A 17637-nucleotide genomic window follows, 5' to 3' on the forward strand; every position below is an offset into this window, starting at 1 on the left:
ACCACTTCCGCCAGACTACCTGGGGAATTCTGGGAGTTGAAGTTCACGTATCTTAAGGTTGAGAAACATTAGCTTAATTTATCCTTAAGTGGCTATTCTATTAGGTTTCTCCTGAAAAAGACGCAAGACAGAGAAACGCTGAAATGTTAATAGACAGCGGCGATAAGTTCAGGTAGGCGCGATACGCTTCTCCACCCAACCCGGGGTCTCTAATCTATACAAATGCGTGGATCTGTGAGCAATTTTATAATTTTAAGCGGAAATTCAGATGTTAAGTCTCTCTATCCTAGTTTGAAGCTCTATGTTCTCCTTTTCCTAGTCGGATCCTTCCCCCCTCCCAGCACAAGTTGGATCGAACTATCGAATGGCGCTAAAACGGGAGAGACGGAAGTGGAGTAAAGAGTTTGTAGGCACATCATTCTGCACTGCAGAAATGTTTTGTTGCTGAGTAGTGTAAAACCTAATGTAAATGGACTGAGATCGGAGAAGACCTGCAACCGGTTCAGTATCGAAACCTCTCTTGTCTTTCTCCGTCTCCTCTCCCCCCCCTATTCTGCAGAATGGTAGCGCCCGAGACGGCTTTCTTTGGCGGCTCGTTCGAAGTGGTGCAGGAGGTAGAGTGTGGTTTTCGCTTAGTTTGGTCGGCGGGCTCAGAAGACGACCAGTGGGCTCTGGTTCGGGCAAAGGTACTGTAGTCTTGTGAGTATCATCACGCTGCGCGTTGTTTTGCTTCCAGGACTTTCCTCACATAATACAGAGACCTCGGAGTGTTTTTTCTCTTCCTCCTCTTTCCCCCAAAAAACTCCCAACTGTTTCTTCCTGAGGATTCCCAGGCTTAGGCGACTAGGTTACTGGCATCACATCTCGGACTGTTTTTGAAAAGTCTGCCTGTCAAAACTGGGCAGCAGTCGTGGAGTTAGAAGCTGTGGTCCAACAAACACAGACTACCCTACTGAATTAGGAGGTGTTTTTTTTGTTGGAGCGTAAGTAAATAAATATGCTGGTAACAATTTTAATGTAAATTGTTGTATACACACGTCCTAAATTTGCTTCAGATAAGGCAAAAATTGTTTTGCATTAGATTTATGGTATTGTTATAATTTCAGTAGTATTTCAATGACAGCTTTTCACAACATCTCCCAAGAAAGCAAATAATAATGCTTCTTTATTTCCATCGGACTGATGGAGACAAACTGAAATCTTTAAGTTACGAACAGGGGAGAAAAAAAGTTGCCCAACTGCTGTATTTATATTAGTTTTTTCTCTTTAGGAAGATAAGTGCCTGAAAAAATGAATAGCAATGAATTTCAGGCCTGCGAAGATGAAATTAAATCTTTGGAAGAAGAAATTAAAATGCTAACAGAAGAATATGAACATAGTCAACAGCAGTCAGTGACATATACTGAAGCAGAAATAATGGAGATCATGTAGGTAATTTTTTGTTTGTTTATTTAAATAATGTACATGGATACCCATCTCTGAAGCAGACTACAAAGATTAAGACACAACAATGAAAGCAATAAGGTGTTATATGACACCTTTCAATGATAAAAAAAATATGGCTAATATGGCTAGCCTACTCTCCTGACTGAAATACCTGGGAAACAGCAAGGTCTGCAGAGTTTTACAAAAAGCCAATTGGGTCAAATCCATTTGGATCTGGGAGGGAATGTTGTTGTCCAAGGCAGGTGCTACCATGTATTTGGCTTGCAATTACTAAGAATTTTCCTATGGTTATTACACTAAAATCTTTGTGTTCAAAATATGTTGTATATAATTATGTTCAATAAGCTGAGAAATTCTACAAGATTTTATTAAATTATATTAGTCAATATAAAAATACAATTTTCTATAAAGACTTCTGCATAGAAAACCTCATGCCTTTTGCATAAAAGGGTCCATCCCCGAAATACAAGGAGTCTTAAATTTTGGATTTTGGAACATTAAAAATTAAAGCATAATAGCATAAGAGTTATGTAATGTTTAGATATAAGAAGTTGACCAAAATACCTAATGATATGAAACTACTAAGTTGGTTTCCTAAATCAGTGTAGGACAAAACCCATAGTACAATTTTTATTCAACTTCAAGTTCTCTGAAGAATCCATATTTAGAGAGACCAAATCTCTAATGGGTTAAAACAACTTTAGTAAGAATTTAAATAGAGGATTCCATTTCTCAACCTTAATTAAATCCACAGAGAGCCTCATTTAGTACATCTGCATTAGTGTTCCCAAAATTTTGAATTGAGTAATCTCATTTGGTGAAATTGATAGATGAGTTCATTATATTCTGCATAGGGGTTTTGTCCTCCACTATCTCAACTGGAAGATACTTGACCTCTCAAAAATATATAAAGAGAATAATTGTATTCGTTGAAAGAAGTGTAAGTTGCATTGTGCATCATCTACTTGTAACATATAAAATAAATTTCTTATTCTGTCCTAGATTCATTCATATTAGATATTTCTTTGATTTCCCCACACATTAAAAAACCTATGGAGAAATAAAAATGTTAATTAACATAATTTCTATGCCAATATACTAGAGGTTTCTCATTTAGATCTAGCTGATAAAAGTTTTTTCTTACTGTAGGAAATTACTTAGAAGAAAACCTGAAGAAGAACTGAAGCAATCCAAATCTTCTCCAGATCAGGAAACTCAACTCCATTTGTTAGAAGCTGATCTCTCGTTTATAATGAAATTTACAGGCATTTTCTTTACACATTATTCACGTAAACTTGTGGAAAAAAGTAGGTATTTTAATGATTGTCACAGTATTATATACTTTTTTCACACTTCATACATTATTTTGATTAAACATTGTATATCTAATCTCAAAAATTGATATTGCCATATTTTAATAAAATTAAAATTATTAACTGTTATTCAGTACCTAAGACAGAGAAAGTGTTACATTTCAAATTTGGCTAGTCCTATCAACCAAAGATTATCAAACTGGTCAATCAAATCTCAGTAATCAAGATAATTACTTCATATCTACCTTTACTTCATAGTACCAAAATTGGACTAAAATTGGATATAATTGATAAAGACATTCTTTGAATAAAAAACATATTAAAAGGATCCCAAAAACTATTCTAATATACAAATTTAAGATATTGATATTGTTATTCTAGTTTAAGTGACCCACAGTTTATTATGGTTTCAAAATCAAAACAATCTCAAGTATGGTTTGTTGAAAGCTGACTTATAATAAATCCTAATTAAATAACTATGGTTCTGAAATCAGATGAATTCAGTTTCATCTGCCAAGGTGATGCAACCAAAAGTCCAATTGAAATGGGTGCAGTTAATCAACATTACTGAAGTAGCTGTGGAGTTTTGAGACCACTATCAGTTTTATCATCTTTCCCAGGAAACAGAATATTTAAAACAAAGCTCTGTTGTATCCTTTTTTGTCAGGCAGGCTTATTTGGATTTTTGACAACATGTTTACTAAAGGGACTTCACCTAATTCACAGAATAGCCTAAGGTAGCTGTGGCCAGTTACATTTACAGAAGGCAAATCTGTGAGGTTGCTTCTGCCTACCGCCACTAGTGTTCTCTACCAGTGAACTTTGTATTTTTTTTGAGCAAGCAGACATGTTTCCAGACAAAGTAGTGGAATAGAGCTATATATCATTTTCATTTTCTAAGATGCCAGAGGCACTTTGTAAAGTTGCTGGAGGTTATAGTTTGCAACCTGAAAACTTTCCTATTTTAAATTTAAAAAAACCTTGAAAAAACAATCCCGCCAGCCCAGAGTCACTACACTATTTGTATTTTAGACAGACTGCTGAATTGATGAACTGACTATGTATCTTATATTAAATAGGGTGAGCTTTTAAAACTTATTGATTAATAAAGAACACATTATTGAAGGATTATACAGCTGATTAATGTATGTATTTTAATATTTCTTCATTATAGATGGATCTAAAACTATTCAAACTTATAAGATGTCAGGAAAGTGTCAGTCAATCTCATTTCAGTTGGAGTTTAAACTCACCGAAGAAAGTCAGGTACTGGAAGATGTTTTTAAAATAAACTAGAGCATTTCACTAAGCTTCAATAATTAGCATACACAAAGTGAATTTGTGACATTTCTTGTGAAACTATCCATGGTTCTTGGTGTAATTTTGATACATTAATTTAATTTTCTAAAAAGGTTAGTAATTTTATGCTGATGAATATGTATTAAAATATTGCTTTTCTGTACTAATGTGTAAGTTTTGGATACCACATACTTTATTCCAAACTTCATACTTTATATTTGATTGACAATTAATACTATTTACATAGGATTAATGTAAGCCAAATCTTCATGTGGTTAAATACATAGAATAAGCAGTTGAAGAAGAAAGAGGAAAATGAAGACATAAATTTCCTAATTATCTTAACTCTTTAAATTTTCAAACAGTTATCTTGACAGGAAAAAGTTAATAGAAGAAACAGAACCTGAAATTCTGCACAAAAATGAATCCCAATAAAATTAAATAAATACAATTTTGCCAAAACTTACAGCTTAAATGTATTTTGTATGTTTTGGAATCAACACAAAAATAAATTCTAGTAAATAATAGTAAATAATATTCTAGTAATAAATTCTTCAGTTAGAAATGTATTCTTATGCTTGATTTCTTAGAAACGAGTTAAATTGATAAACAAGCAAGGACTAAATCTAAATTGCCAGTAGGTGGCATTTCTTCTTAGGCTTGCAAAGCTACCTTCAGTAGTGGCAGCATGATCCCAGGAAAAGATATGTTTGGATTACAGATTTGCCAGTAGGAATTGTTTGCACACTTGTAATCCAACATCCTTTTTCCTTTGAATCTGAAGCATTACCCAGGTTCCAATATGTATCTACAGTTACATAAACATCTTTGAAATGTTTTGGTATTTCCTTTTCTTCTGTTTCCTGTTTTTTTTCTAAAGGAGCCACTTGTTTTAATTTTTAATTGCTTTAGTTTTTTAAAACTTTGGAATGGAATACAGGTATATACATAATAAAAGCTTTGAACTGCTTTGAAGATACATACAGACAGTCATTGATAATTCTAAGTCAAATCACCACGTGACCAGACCCAATTTCACAACCATTTTTGTAGCACATCATAATCATGTGAGTGCAAGATGCTGCAGCTGGTCATGAATGCAAACTGATTGCCAAGCACATAAATTGCAAATGTGACCATGGGGATGATGCAAGTCATAAGTACAAGTACAAGTCAAAACATTTTTTGAGTCTGTCATAACTTTGCATTGTTATTAAACAGTCATAAGTTGAGGACTACCTGTATATAAAACAAGTGAAATAGTCTGGTAATTTGCTCCTTCAATCATAAGATGATATCTCAATATTAGCTATTGTAGTCAAATGTCTATATCTAAAATATTGTACCATTAATAGGAACACTTTCACACAGCATAACTTTGAAAACAAAAGCGTTATATTTGTTTTTGGTTTAGTATGCTGTAAATTCAATCATAGTGGATCTAAAAATTGACTTATTATTTATAGCTTAGCACAAGGATTTTGAATCTAAGCCATTGTCCCGTTCTGCAAAGCTGATCCTGTATATGGAAAGCAAGTGACATGTACTGTTGTAGGCTTACGTTTTTCTTTACTGATCAACAGATGAACATGTGGACAAGAGTTTTCTGATAGAGTCCTCAGTGCTTTCTTAATAAGATTGATCTTAGCAGCAATAATCCTGAGTCTGGTAATTAGAAACTTGACAATATAAAATATGGCAATGACTAGTAAACATACTGGATTCATAAATTAAATAGGCATTAGATTAAAAATAATTTAAAATATAAATGTTTAATACAATTCTTTGAAAATGCCATAGACTATCATATTTTGATGAAATAATAAAGTAGGATCCTGTTTGAGTTTAATATATTCCATAAAATAAACTTGGAGAAATTAAACTTGAGAATACAGTACACAAAATATCTAAATATGAATTCCAAAAATTGCATTATAAATTCACAATGTGCTTTTAATAATAAAAACAAAATTTCAGAAAAAAATATGCCCCCTTGCAAAACATGGTCAAATATTGGTTTCTACAAACATAATATAAGTTTAGTCACTTTCCTTCATGCACCTACTTTTTGGACCATCAGATATCAAATTTTAAAATTCCTTCAATGGCTTGAAAATGTGTATGTTTGAGAATGCATAAATACAGCACAGTGGAGGTTGTTGATTGAGTAGTAACTGATCCCACTTCTCCCCTCTCTGCCTCTGCCTTCCCTTTGTGTTTTAATGTTGATTTTAATTGTTTATGTTTTAATTGTGTGTGTGTGTAAGTCTCTCACAGTTATCCTATGGGCAGCCAATAAATTTTATTTATAAATAAATAAACAAACAAGGGTGCATTCTCAGAAGCTCTTTGCTGCTACAATATGTCATAATCAACTTGACCATGCTATACCAATTGGCAGTTATTTTGGGGAACATTTAAATCTCAAACTCATTTGAAGTTTCTCATAACGTTTATATTTAAATATTAAGTAAGCTGTGACTATTTGAAAGATTTATTTATAAATGTGATTTGTTCTTCACTTTTTAACTTATAAATTTTCTTCCCCCAGATGAACAGAAATGCTTCCGCTATAGTAACTGACCTTAATATTATAACATTATGTGACACACACTGTGATTTAAGCAAGCTTGTTTCAAGGTAAGATTTCAATTACTAGACGTGTTGGTACCGGAGGAGTAGGTGGGGATAATCATAGGAAAATTATGTTATTATGGGAGAAAGAGATTTAAATTTCTTGCATGCACTGAAAAGCAGTGGTTGGCAGTTACTTTTTATTTATAAGATTTATTAAGCCAGGTCTCTGGGCAATATACAAAAAAAATATACAAAAAAGTGACAGAATTAGAAACATGTAGCAATCAAACATCAAGCAAATCTTTTTAGGAATATATTATAGTCCTCTTCCTCTTTTTGAGGCAATCATTGAATTTTCATCCATTTAGTGGTAGATAAGATTTGCTTCATAATGGTCTATGATGAAAAGCCAACTGAAGAGTAGACTTAGTTTGATCATGCCAGTCTTTAGATATTAATCATGATATCTACTTTTTGCTTTTGTTCCTTACATTCTGCACTGTTCTTCTCTTTTTCCCTTTCTTTCAGCTTTTCACAGAAGTTAGAGATTAAGCAAATCTTAGTATAGTTGAACATGTTAACAGGTTCTTTCATTCTAGAGTTATATATTTGTAATCAACATATTTCTCTTCGTTCCTCCTTTTCCCTATGACTTTTTAAATCATATTTTTAAAGGGGAATATTTGTAGCTTAGGGTTAACATGAGTGATCCTTGGTGCTCTTTGAGCTTGTTGTCCTGTAGACATTTCATTACCCAAACTAGGTAACATAATCAGTACTAGTAAGAAGTGCTGCTTGATGTCAGTTTATATTCTATAGTGGCTTGCCTGTCAGCGTTGCTGGGGGTGGTATTAGAGATTCTTTGGTTGGGCTGTTTGCTGTTAGCTTCTTTGGCAGTTTCTTTTTTTATATAAATTTTATTGTTTTTTAAGACAAACATAGACAAACAAAACATAAAAACATCAAGCCATCTTCCATATATATACATACAGTGTGTCGGTTGGTTTACAAATTGTTTTGTGCTTCCACTTCGTAGTCTTCAATTACAATTACATTGTATATATTCTCATATTGTTAATCAAATAAAACACATTAATATCACTGTTAATCAATCATTTGACTATACTATTATTCATTCATGATTTACAAGATAATCCATATTTTACTTAATTTGTTTTATGACAGTTCATATTATCATCTCAAATCTATCCTACAATCATTTTGTAGATATAATAAAAAGAAAAAATACATCTTTATATATTCATTATTTTCTAAAAATCTACATATTTCATTACCATGTTTTATTGTCTAACCGTTGATAGAATAGATCCCAAATTTTATAAAATTGTTTATCATCTTGTTCTCTGATTTCAAATGTCAATCTACTCATTTCAGCATATTCCAATATTTTCTTAATAATTTCCTCCTGTGATGGTATTTTCTCATTTTTCCAGTTTTTAGCAAATACAACCTTAGCCGCTGTTAACACATTTACAGTCAGATATTTCAATTCTTTATTGTATATTTCAGGTAAAATTCCCACTAAAAATATCTCTGGTTTCAAGTCTATATGCTTTTTTGTCATTTTTTCCAACTACGTGTGGATTTTAGTCCAATATTTTTTGGCATCCGCACAAGTCCACCACATATGGTAATATGAGCCAGGTACCTGATGACATTTCCAACATTTTTCAGATTTGTTCTTGAACATTCTTGCTATTCTTGTCGGGGGGAAATGCCACCTGTAAAACATCTTATACAAATTTTCTTTATATGCTGTTGACATTGTCATTTTATAATTTTGAGACCACAATTTTTGCCATTTCTCTAGATCAATCCCATATCCAAAATTCTTCCCCCAAGCAATCATTGTTTGTTCTTCTTCTAATTTAATTTCTAATAAATATCCATACAATTTTTTAATCACCTTTTCCTCAGTACTTGTCAAAATCTTATCTAAATCAGTCAGTTTATCATAGAAACCTTCTGTTTTAGAATCTATATCATACCTTGAATGTATTTGTGCATATGAAAACCAATTCATCTTTATACCTTGTTCCTTTAATTTTTGTATAGATTTAAGTTCACCCTTTTCATTCAATATTTCACCATATCTGTTTGTTCCTTTTTGTATATTATAGGATAAGAAAATGCTTCAATCGTCAATAGCCAGACTGGAATTTTCAAATAACATTGTCTTTTAATCTTCTCCCAGTTTAACCACAGAGACTCCCGTATATAATGTCTTCTAAAATACCACTGTGTTTTAGTTCCTTTATACCATAAAAAAGCATGCCACCCCAGCAACAGATCATGTCCTTCTAATGTCAACAATCTAGCATTTCTTAATGTTATCCATTCCTTAACCCACATCAAATTTGTAGCTTGGTAGTACAACTCCCAATTTGGCAAACCAAATCCTCCTCTTATTCTAGCATCTTGCAAAAGTTTTAATTTTATTCTCGCTTTCTTATCTTGCCATATATATTTCAACACAATTTTATTTAAATCTTCAAAATAATCTTTTCCAAGCCTAACTGGAATTGTTTGGAACAAATATAAAATTCTGGGTAGTATATTCATCTTGATTGTTGATATTCTCCCTATTAATGACAGTTGTAAATTTTCCCATTTCGCCAAATCTAGCGCTATCTGCTGCTTAAGTTTAATATAGTTATTCTCTTTTAGTGTACTACATCTTGCTGTCAAATGTATCCCCAAGTACTTGATCTTATTCGTGACCTGGATTTTCAATACATCTGCCAGTTCTTCCTTTTGTCTTGATAACATATTCTTTATCAAAATCTTTGTTTTGTCTTTATTTATTTTCAAACCAGCCACCTTCCCATATACCTCTATCTTTTCTATCAATTTTAATGCTGTTTCTAGTGGGTCTTCTAAAATGAAAACCAGACCATCTGCAAATGCTTGCAACTTAAATTCTTCCTTTTTAATTTTCATCCCTTTTATATCCTTTTCTTCTCTAATATTTCTGTTTAACACTTCCAAGGTTAACACAAACAACAAAGGTGACAGTGGGAACCCTTGTCTTGTTCCTTTTCTTATATCAATAGAGTATGTCAGTTCTCCCTCTATCATTACCTTTGCCGTTTGGTTATGATATATAGCTTGTATTGCATGAATAATTTTTTTACCAAAGCCCATCTGTTCCAGCTGTAATAACATGAATCGCCAATTCACATTATCAAATGCCTTCTGTGCATCTAAAAATATCAAAGCCATTTGTTTTTCAGGGTGTGCCTCGTAGTATTCCAAAGTGTCCAAGATTACTCTCATATTGTCTTTGTCTCTTTGGCAGAAATCCATTTTGATCAGGGTGAATAAAATTGTTTAGGTATTTTTTAAGTCTTTCTGTCAATATTGAAGCAAAAATTTTATAATCTGCGTTTAGTAAGGAAATAGATCTATAGTTCTTGATTTGTAATGGATCGGTCTCCTCTTTTGGGATAAGTGTAATATAAGCTTCTGACCATGATTTAGGTATCTTCTTTAACATAACTTCATTCATAAGTTCTAGTAATGGAAGGTTCAATGATTCTTGTAGTGTTTTGTAGAATTCTGCCAGAAGTCCATCTGGGCCTGGTGCCTTTCCATTGTTTTGCTTCTTAAGTGCCTCAGTTAGTTCCATCATCATTATATTGCTTTCTAACATTGTTTCAATCTCTTTAGGTATCTGGGGTAGATTAGCATTCTGTAAGTATCGTTTAACTCTTTCCTCGTCAATATTCTCTTGTGTATATAGTTTCCCATAATAGTCTCGTATAATTTCCTTCTTCTCTTTACTTCCATAGCAAACTTGGCCTTGATCATCTTTATCTTGATCATCATTAATTGCAATATTTTCCTTGATTCTTTCTCCTTTCTCAGTATATATGCTAACCATCTACCTGGTTTGTTTGCATCTTCAAAATAGTTCTGCTTCGCACCTCTGATTTTCTGTGCTAGTTCTTCTTTTTCCATTAGTCCCATTTTATGTTTAATTATATCCATTTTTAACTTAATGTCCTTTTCCTGTGGCATTTTCTGTAACTCTTTTTCAAGTCCTTTATACTCATCCTCTAATGTCTTAGAGGCTCGTCTTTTCATAGTATTTCTTTTCCTTGTATAGTCTATTATCAAGCCTCTAACATATGCCTTCATTGTATCCCATACATTCTGCGTTGATGTGTCTTTTTTTTTATTTTCTCTAAAGAAAAAAGGCAGTTCTTTCTCCATCCTCTGTATGAAGTCTTTTTCTTTTAGTATAGTATTATTTAACGTCCATCTAGATCTTCTTCTTTGTCCTTTCCATTTAATTGTCATTGGATTGTGGTCTGCCCAAGTACTTGTTTCAATATTTATTTCTTGGATATTAGCTAACAATTCTGTTGACATCCATATCATATCTATTCTGGACCATGATAAATGTCTGTTTGAATAGAAGGTGTATTGTTTAGTCTTAGCATTTCTTTCTCTCCATGTATCTTTTAAATTTATTTCATCTATCATTTTAAAAAAGGATTTAGAGAGAGTCTTTCTGTTTTGTTGTTTTCTGTGCTGCTATAGTCCAGTTTATTGTCTACAATTCCATTAAAGTCTCCCATCATAACCATATTAGCATAGTCCAATTCGATTATTTTCATATGCAGTTTTCTATAAAATTCTTCTTGATTGTCATTTGGAGCATAGATTGCAATCAAGAGTGTTTTCATATTATTGTCCATTATTTCCACCATTAATAATCTTCCATCGTCATCGGTATGGATCAATTTCGCTGGGATAATATCTTTAATGTATAAAAACCACTCCTCTTTTCTTGCATTGTGTCAAAGAAGTGAATATTTTTCCTAATTTTGGCTGTATCAATAGTTGTTCATGTTGCTTTTTAATATGTACTTCTTGTAGGCAGATTATATCAAATTTTAATTTCTCTAATTAATGGAAAGTTTTCCTTTTAACAGCTGAGTTAAATCCATTTATGTTAATTGTAATCAGTTTTTTCTCTTCCATGATTATATTTTATAGGTAGGTTTAGCAGCTCTAATAGATCTTGACTCACATTGTTCTTTAACCTCCACCTTTCTGCCTACTGCACCTTCTTCTTTTTCGGTCACTATTTGGCAGTCCTCCTGAAATTCGATTAGTGACACTTCTTTTTCTGTCTCCTCCTCTTGCCCTCCAAAATATTCTGTGTAAAATAATTCAGCTTTCTCAATTGAATCAATTCTATGTCTCTGTTCTTGCCATGTAAACATTAAACCTTCTGGAATCAACCATCTATAATTCACCTCTTTTGTAAGTAGCGTTTTAGTCAGAAATCGGTATTCTCTTCTCATCTCTCTCACTCTTCCGGGTACTTGTTTCAGGACCACAATCTCCTTATCTTTATATTTCAATGTTTTCTCTCTTGCCACTTGCAATATTTGCGTTTTAATGGCTTTCTTTGTAATTCTAATGTGAACTTCTCCTGGTAAGCTATTTCTCATTGCATATCTTGTGAAGACTCAATAAACCTCGCCTATTCCATCTATCATCTTCTCTTTGGTTATTTCCAAAGCTTCAGCCAAGATTTCTTTCATTATCTCAGCTAGGTTTTGTCCCTTTTCTTCCTCTATGTTTTGGAATCTGAGATATAATTCTGATCTGTCCATCTCCCATCTCAGCATCCCACTTTTATCTTGTTCAACCACAGTTAATCTGCTATCAATATCTCCAATCTTCTTATTTCTTTGTTTATCTTCTTCTTCAATTTTTTGGAATCTCTCATCATACTTCATCATCATTTGTTGAATGTTCTCCACCTTTTCATCAGTTTTTCCTGTTCTTTGTTCAATGTTCTCTGTTCCCTTTTCAATATTCTCTGTTCTTGTTTGTATATTTTGAATTCCTTGCATAATCATTTGCAGCATCACACTGCACCTTATTTAGTTATCCAAGGCTTTTGTTAAAATTTATAACTCTCTTCTCTATAGTCTTATCATCTTTTTTTTCTGTAAACTTCAACACCAGACTCCAGCTACTGATAGAAACCCAGAAGAGCACCTGCAATAATACTCTCCCATGCTCTTCCCTCTATCTTATCAAACAGGCTCAAAGTCCTTGAGAAGAAGTCTCAGATCTTTCTCAGCTTTGTCTGGTCAAGAGAAAAAAAAAGAGATACAATATTTCCAAGCCTCTAGTTGGCAGTGTTACAAAGTTTCTTCTGCTTTCACTTTCCCCCTCCTTTTCCAAACAAGATATAATAAAAATTAATTAAAAAGGGAAAAAGATATTTAAAAAGATGGCTAGAAGGGAGTCTCTAGCCTAAAATGTTATAAAGTCAAAAAGGAGAGAAAAAATAGGTAGAAAAAACCCAGTCCAGTTTCAAAATATAAAATCATATGTAAAAAGTCCAGCAAAGAAAAAAAAATTACTTTGACTTCCTGTTTAAAATTGTCGCTTAATCACTTCTGTCTAATATTTTACAGATTCTTTTCCTTAGGGTATCCTTTCAAATCTTAAAGTAAAAAATAAAATTTTCACCAAACCGGCACACTTTCTCTTTCCGTTCCCTTCCGTTTCGGAGCTGTCCCAACTTCAGCAGCTTTAATGGCTGCCTCTTTGCTGCTGGCAAAAAGAGCTTCTCCTGGATCTACCAGGGACTTTGCGATATCCCTGGGATCGACAGGATGCGCTCTTTACATTCACCGTCTCTTTGGGACGGTTTAGATCCATTTGGACCGTCCAGGAGCAAAGATATCAGCAGCGATCTCAGACCTCCAAGATCGCATGTCGTATCGTTGCAACACCAGCTCCGCCCTTCCAGCTTCTTTGGCAGTTTCTTGAATGGGGTATTTACTTGATTGTTGGTCTGAAGTTTATCTTGGAGTTAATCTATGCTGATCTGGGTGCTGATTGCTGGTGGAGAGGTGCTGGAGTCTTTGTTCCTTTTTGGGCTGGGTGATAGTCTTTTTTGCATAGAACATCAAGGATCCCTCATATCATATTTTTGCTTTAATACTCAACCATTTGGCTTTTGGTTTGTTACATTTTTAGTACAGTGACTTTAGACCAGGGGTGTTAAACTCGCGGACCACAGGCCAGATACGTCACGTGCTGGCCCTGCCCCTGCCTGGTTTAGCAATGGGGGGAAAAGTCCTGATATGTCATGTGATGCTGCCGTACAACGTGAGTTTGACACCCTTGCTTTAGACTGATCTTAAAATGCTCTGGAACACTTGTTCTTGCAGTAATTGCGGGTCCCATCCCTGAGGGAGATATACCTGTTGAGACCCAGAAGAAGGGCCTTCTCCATGGTGGCTCCCTCTCTGGAACATCAATCTCCCAGAGATTAGAACGGCCCCCACCTAATACTCTTCCAGAAGGTGGTGAAGACCTGGTTCTGCCACTGAGCCTGGGGAACCCGGAGTGGGATGGAGCCCATTAAATGGCTCATGTGATCTGCTGTCACGGGCGGGGGGTGGGAATTGGAGGGTGATTTTGTTATATTGTACTATATTAATTTATTTGATTTTTTGTTAGTTTTTATTGTTTTAAATGTAGTTTTATATTCTGTAAGCTGCTTTGAGTTGCCATAGGCGAATAGGCGGCAATATAAATTGAATAAATAAATATTCAAATCATATTAATAATAATTCAATTATGCTGGTTTTGAATTACTGAACACAGCTATCTTCTCTTTTGTTGCTTTTTTTAAACATAATGTGTATTAATTGTCACCTGCTATTTTACCCTTAGGCCTGGAGTGGGTAATGTAATGATTAAATAACCATGTTGTTACAACACTATATAAAGTTTTTCTGTATCTTTTCAAAGTTCAATCGTTCGTTGTTTTATCTTTCCGGTAAATCAGGGAGACACAATATTGTTTCTTGTGTTTCAGAAAAAAGCATGTTTAGAAATACAGCATTCCTTAAGCCAAAATGTGGCCTGTTTGATTTTATAAAGCCAATAATTGTGGTTTATTAGTAAACTGTACAAAGCACGGCATGTAAATCCAATCACAGACCTGATTAAAATATCATGCTAAGTAATACTTTGTTTTAATAACTGTCTCTTGAAGAAACCAAAATCAGTATTTGTTAAGCAAATTAGTTTCCTTTGGAGGAAAGGAGTGGTTGGTAAAATTAGGGAGACAAAATTATATGTCTTTTGAACTAACTGTTGATTTAGTTTTTTTAGAGCTAACATATGGTGCTAATATGTCTTTGTTAGATATGTATAAAGTTTATTAATATTGCTGCAAACTACATAGATGTTCAGCAGAGAAAGGAGATAATTGAAAGCAAAATGATGGGAGTAAATACATTTCAATTTGATTATAAGATGAGAAACTATATAAATGTTTTAAATAAATAAAATTAATACATACAAACTAAGCCTCAACTTATCAAGATTTATTAAAGTAACACATGATCTTAAATAAAAAATTTACAACTTAAGGACACTGTTCAGCAATTTATGCAAAAATGTCTAATAGTTTTGTCACTTTTTATGCATTCAAGAGTTTGGAAAAATAATATGGACAAAAGTTATCCATGCAAAATACATATATAATATATATTAATATATATATTAATGCATTCTAGGGTTGAAGAAAATGGGAATCTCTGCCTGTTCTTCAGAAGTCTGACTTGTTTCTCTGAATGGTGCAAACATCGGGAGCGTGCTTTCACTCATTTTAAGGTAGTACTTTGGAAACAATTTTGGTGCATGAATTAGTGGAGTTAAATGAATGTGTAAATGACCCATTAATTTAATAGAGAGCATTTCAGTAATATATGTTTATGAAGATTGCAATGCTTCAAAATTATACTGTTTATAATTTCCTGGATAGAAGTGTGATTTTTTCTCTCTCCCAATGACTATACAAAACACCAGCTTGAGGACTGTGTTAAAAAGAATGCCAGAAAGTTTATCTCATCCAGTATAGACTGTAAAATAATATTTTGGCAAACCCACAGTTTTAGATATGTTGTATATTTATTTATTATATAGCTGGACTATCATCATCAGATCAACTCTGGGTATTATATAAAACAATTTAAAATAACCAAGTAATAAAAATCTAAGTATAAAATAATAATAAAATAAAATAATGTAACAATAAAATCGCAATCACAAGATACAACTGTGGCATCAACATAGCAGAATAGCAGAGATACATCTCAGAATTTTTTAATGGAAAAAACTGTATCTTTATACTACTATAGAAGGATTGCAGAACAGTTGCCAACCAGACCTGTATTCACATATCTCACTAAGTAAAAATAATTCATCAATTCACTTATATAGATACGTTTCTGGTTAGTAATAATCTCGCCTCAGATAAACCTTATTGGCTATTGCAGGGGTCACCAACCTTTTGGAACTCAGGGAGCATCAAACTCATAATTTTAAATCCTGCAGACCAGAGACCCTGGGAAAATCCCCAAAAAAATCTGCAGGAAAATTTCCCACCCCGTTTTCCTACCAATCAATCATTCTTTATTTGGGATCGCAGGATACCATCTCCAGATCCATTCTCGGGGAGAGAGAGAGACTTTTGGCTTCATGCAAGGAAAGCAGCAGAAGCAGTAGAAGTCTTTCTTTCTCTGCCCCAAACTCCGCCAGCAATTAGTCTTTGTGAGACTTGTCGCATGGGCACAGCCTCTTGAAGCAGGATGCCTTGCAGGGTCCCAAAGACTCATTTCTGGCGAAGTTTGGGGGAGAGAAAGAAAGACTTTTGCTGCTTTCCTTGCATGCAGCCACAAGCACAAGAAGAAAAAAGCAGAAAGAAGCAGCCCAGTGGCCAGGCAAGGCACAAGGGGCGAGTGGGCAAGTTCTCCCCTTTGGCCCTTTCTCCCCTCCTCTCACTACCTTGTGTTGTTTGCAATGCGACGCAAGCCTTGTGTCCCCGCGGGGCCATGTGAGCAGCGCAGCCTTGTGTTCCTGCAGCCTGGATTAATTGTTATGGGGGGTGCTTTGGGGTGACTTTTCTCTGCGGACCACCAAAATTTTCTCACGTACCGCCAGTGGTCCCCGGCCCACTGGTTGGCAGTCACTGAGCTATTGTATTGCCACTTCAACTAAATAATAGTTGCCTTATGAATTTCTGGACGAAGAACATTCTGAGTGTAGATGCCACCACTCAAAAAAAAACCCTATCTTGAGTAATTACTGTACAAGATGACTCTTGTAGTGTGTCACTCTTGGTACACACAATAAGACTTCTGATAAGTTTAATGTTTTAATAATTACAGGTCATTTAACTGTACAAAATTATAATTACAGATTAGTTCTGTGACTGTATAGGCAGTTTCTGCCGTATTCTGGTCCCAAGTTGTTTAGGGCCTTACATGTCAAAAACATACTCTGGAACAGGACTCAGTACTGTAGCTAATTAGAAGCCAGCTTAGTTGTATCACCAGAGGTGTTACTATATTAATAAATAAATTCAATTTTCAATAGATCATATGCAAAAGGTATTTGTATTATTGCAGCCTAAATATGAAATCAATGGGTGTAGAAATCTGTTGCTAGTCTATTTCTGTCAGATTTAATTTTGCCAAAATAAAAATGTGATTAATTATGTGTCATTAGGTTGGTGTCATTTCTTAAGAACCACATAGACAAACCTTCTCCAGGATGACTTAGATTTCCAAACCTTTCAGTGGTGCTTCTATGGCTGCTGTAATCAAGTCCATTTGCCTTGTTGCTCGTTACCCTCTTGTCTTCCTTCCATCTTTCCCAGAGTTACAGATTCTCAAGAGAGTTAGGTGTTTACATAATGTGCCCAAAATATGGTAATATGAGTCTGGTCCTATGTACCTTGAGTGAAAACTCTGGATTGTTCTGTGATCCATTCATTAATTTTCTTGGTTATCCACAGTATACTCAAGAGCATCCAATTGTTGCTTGGAATATCAGAGTGATTAATATGAAAATATCCTATAGATTATAGAATCACCATAGAAGGAACGGTAGGAAGAGTGGGGAATCATGTGATTTCAGTTGAATGAAG

General features: G+C 34.0%; 1 protein-coding gene across 2 annotated transcripts in view; it reads left to right on the top strand.

The window, feature by feature from the left end:
* The first annotated feature begins 1 nt into the window (after window position 1).
* The window catches only part of CENPP (centromere protein P), a 155048-nt gene continuing 137412 nt past the window's right edge, over window positions 2–17637 (top strand). Inside the window, exons 1-7 of one of the 2 annotated variants that reach the window (XM_087954893.1) lie at window positions 2–172; window positions 560–686; window positions 1271–1427; window positions 2596–2753; window positions 3934–4025; window positions 6610–6698; window positions 15224–15320. In XM_087954893.1, the coding sequence (XP_087811019.1) occupies window positions 1291–1427; window positions 2596–2753; window positions 3934–4025; window positions 6610–6698; window positions 15224–15320 (573 nt within the window). In that variant the 5' untranslated portion in view covers window positions 2–172; window positions 560–686; window positions 1271–1290. Of the gene's footprint in view, window positions 173–319; window positions 687–1270; window positions 1428–2595; window positions 2754–3933; window positions 4026–6609; window positions 6699–15223; window positions 15321–17637 lie in introns of those variants that run through there. The other variant, XM_087954892.1, reaches the window with a different exon arrangement.

Source organism: Notechis scutatus, chromosome 2, assembly GCF_049901735.1.
Source record: "Notechis scutatus isolate UNSWTSFEM ecotype Mainland chromosome 2, rNotScu1.2, whole genome shotgun sequence".
Classification (NCBI taxonomy): domain Eukaryota; kingdom Metazoa; phylum Chordata; class Lepidosauria; order Squamata; family Elapidae; genus Notechis; species Notechis scutatus.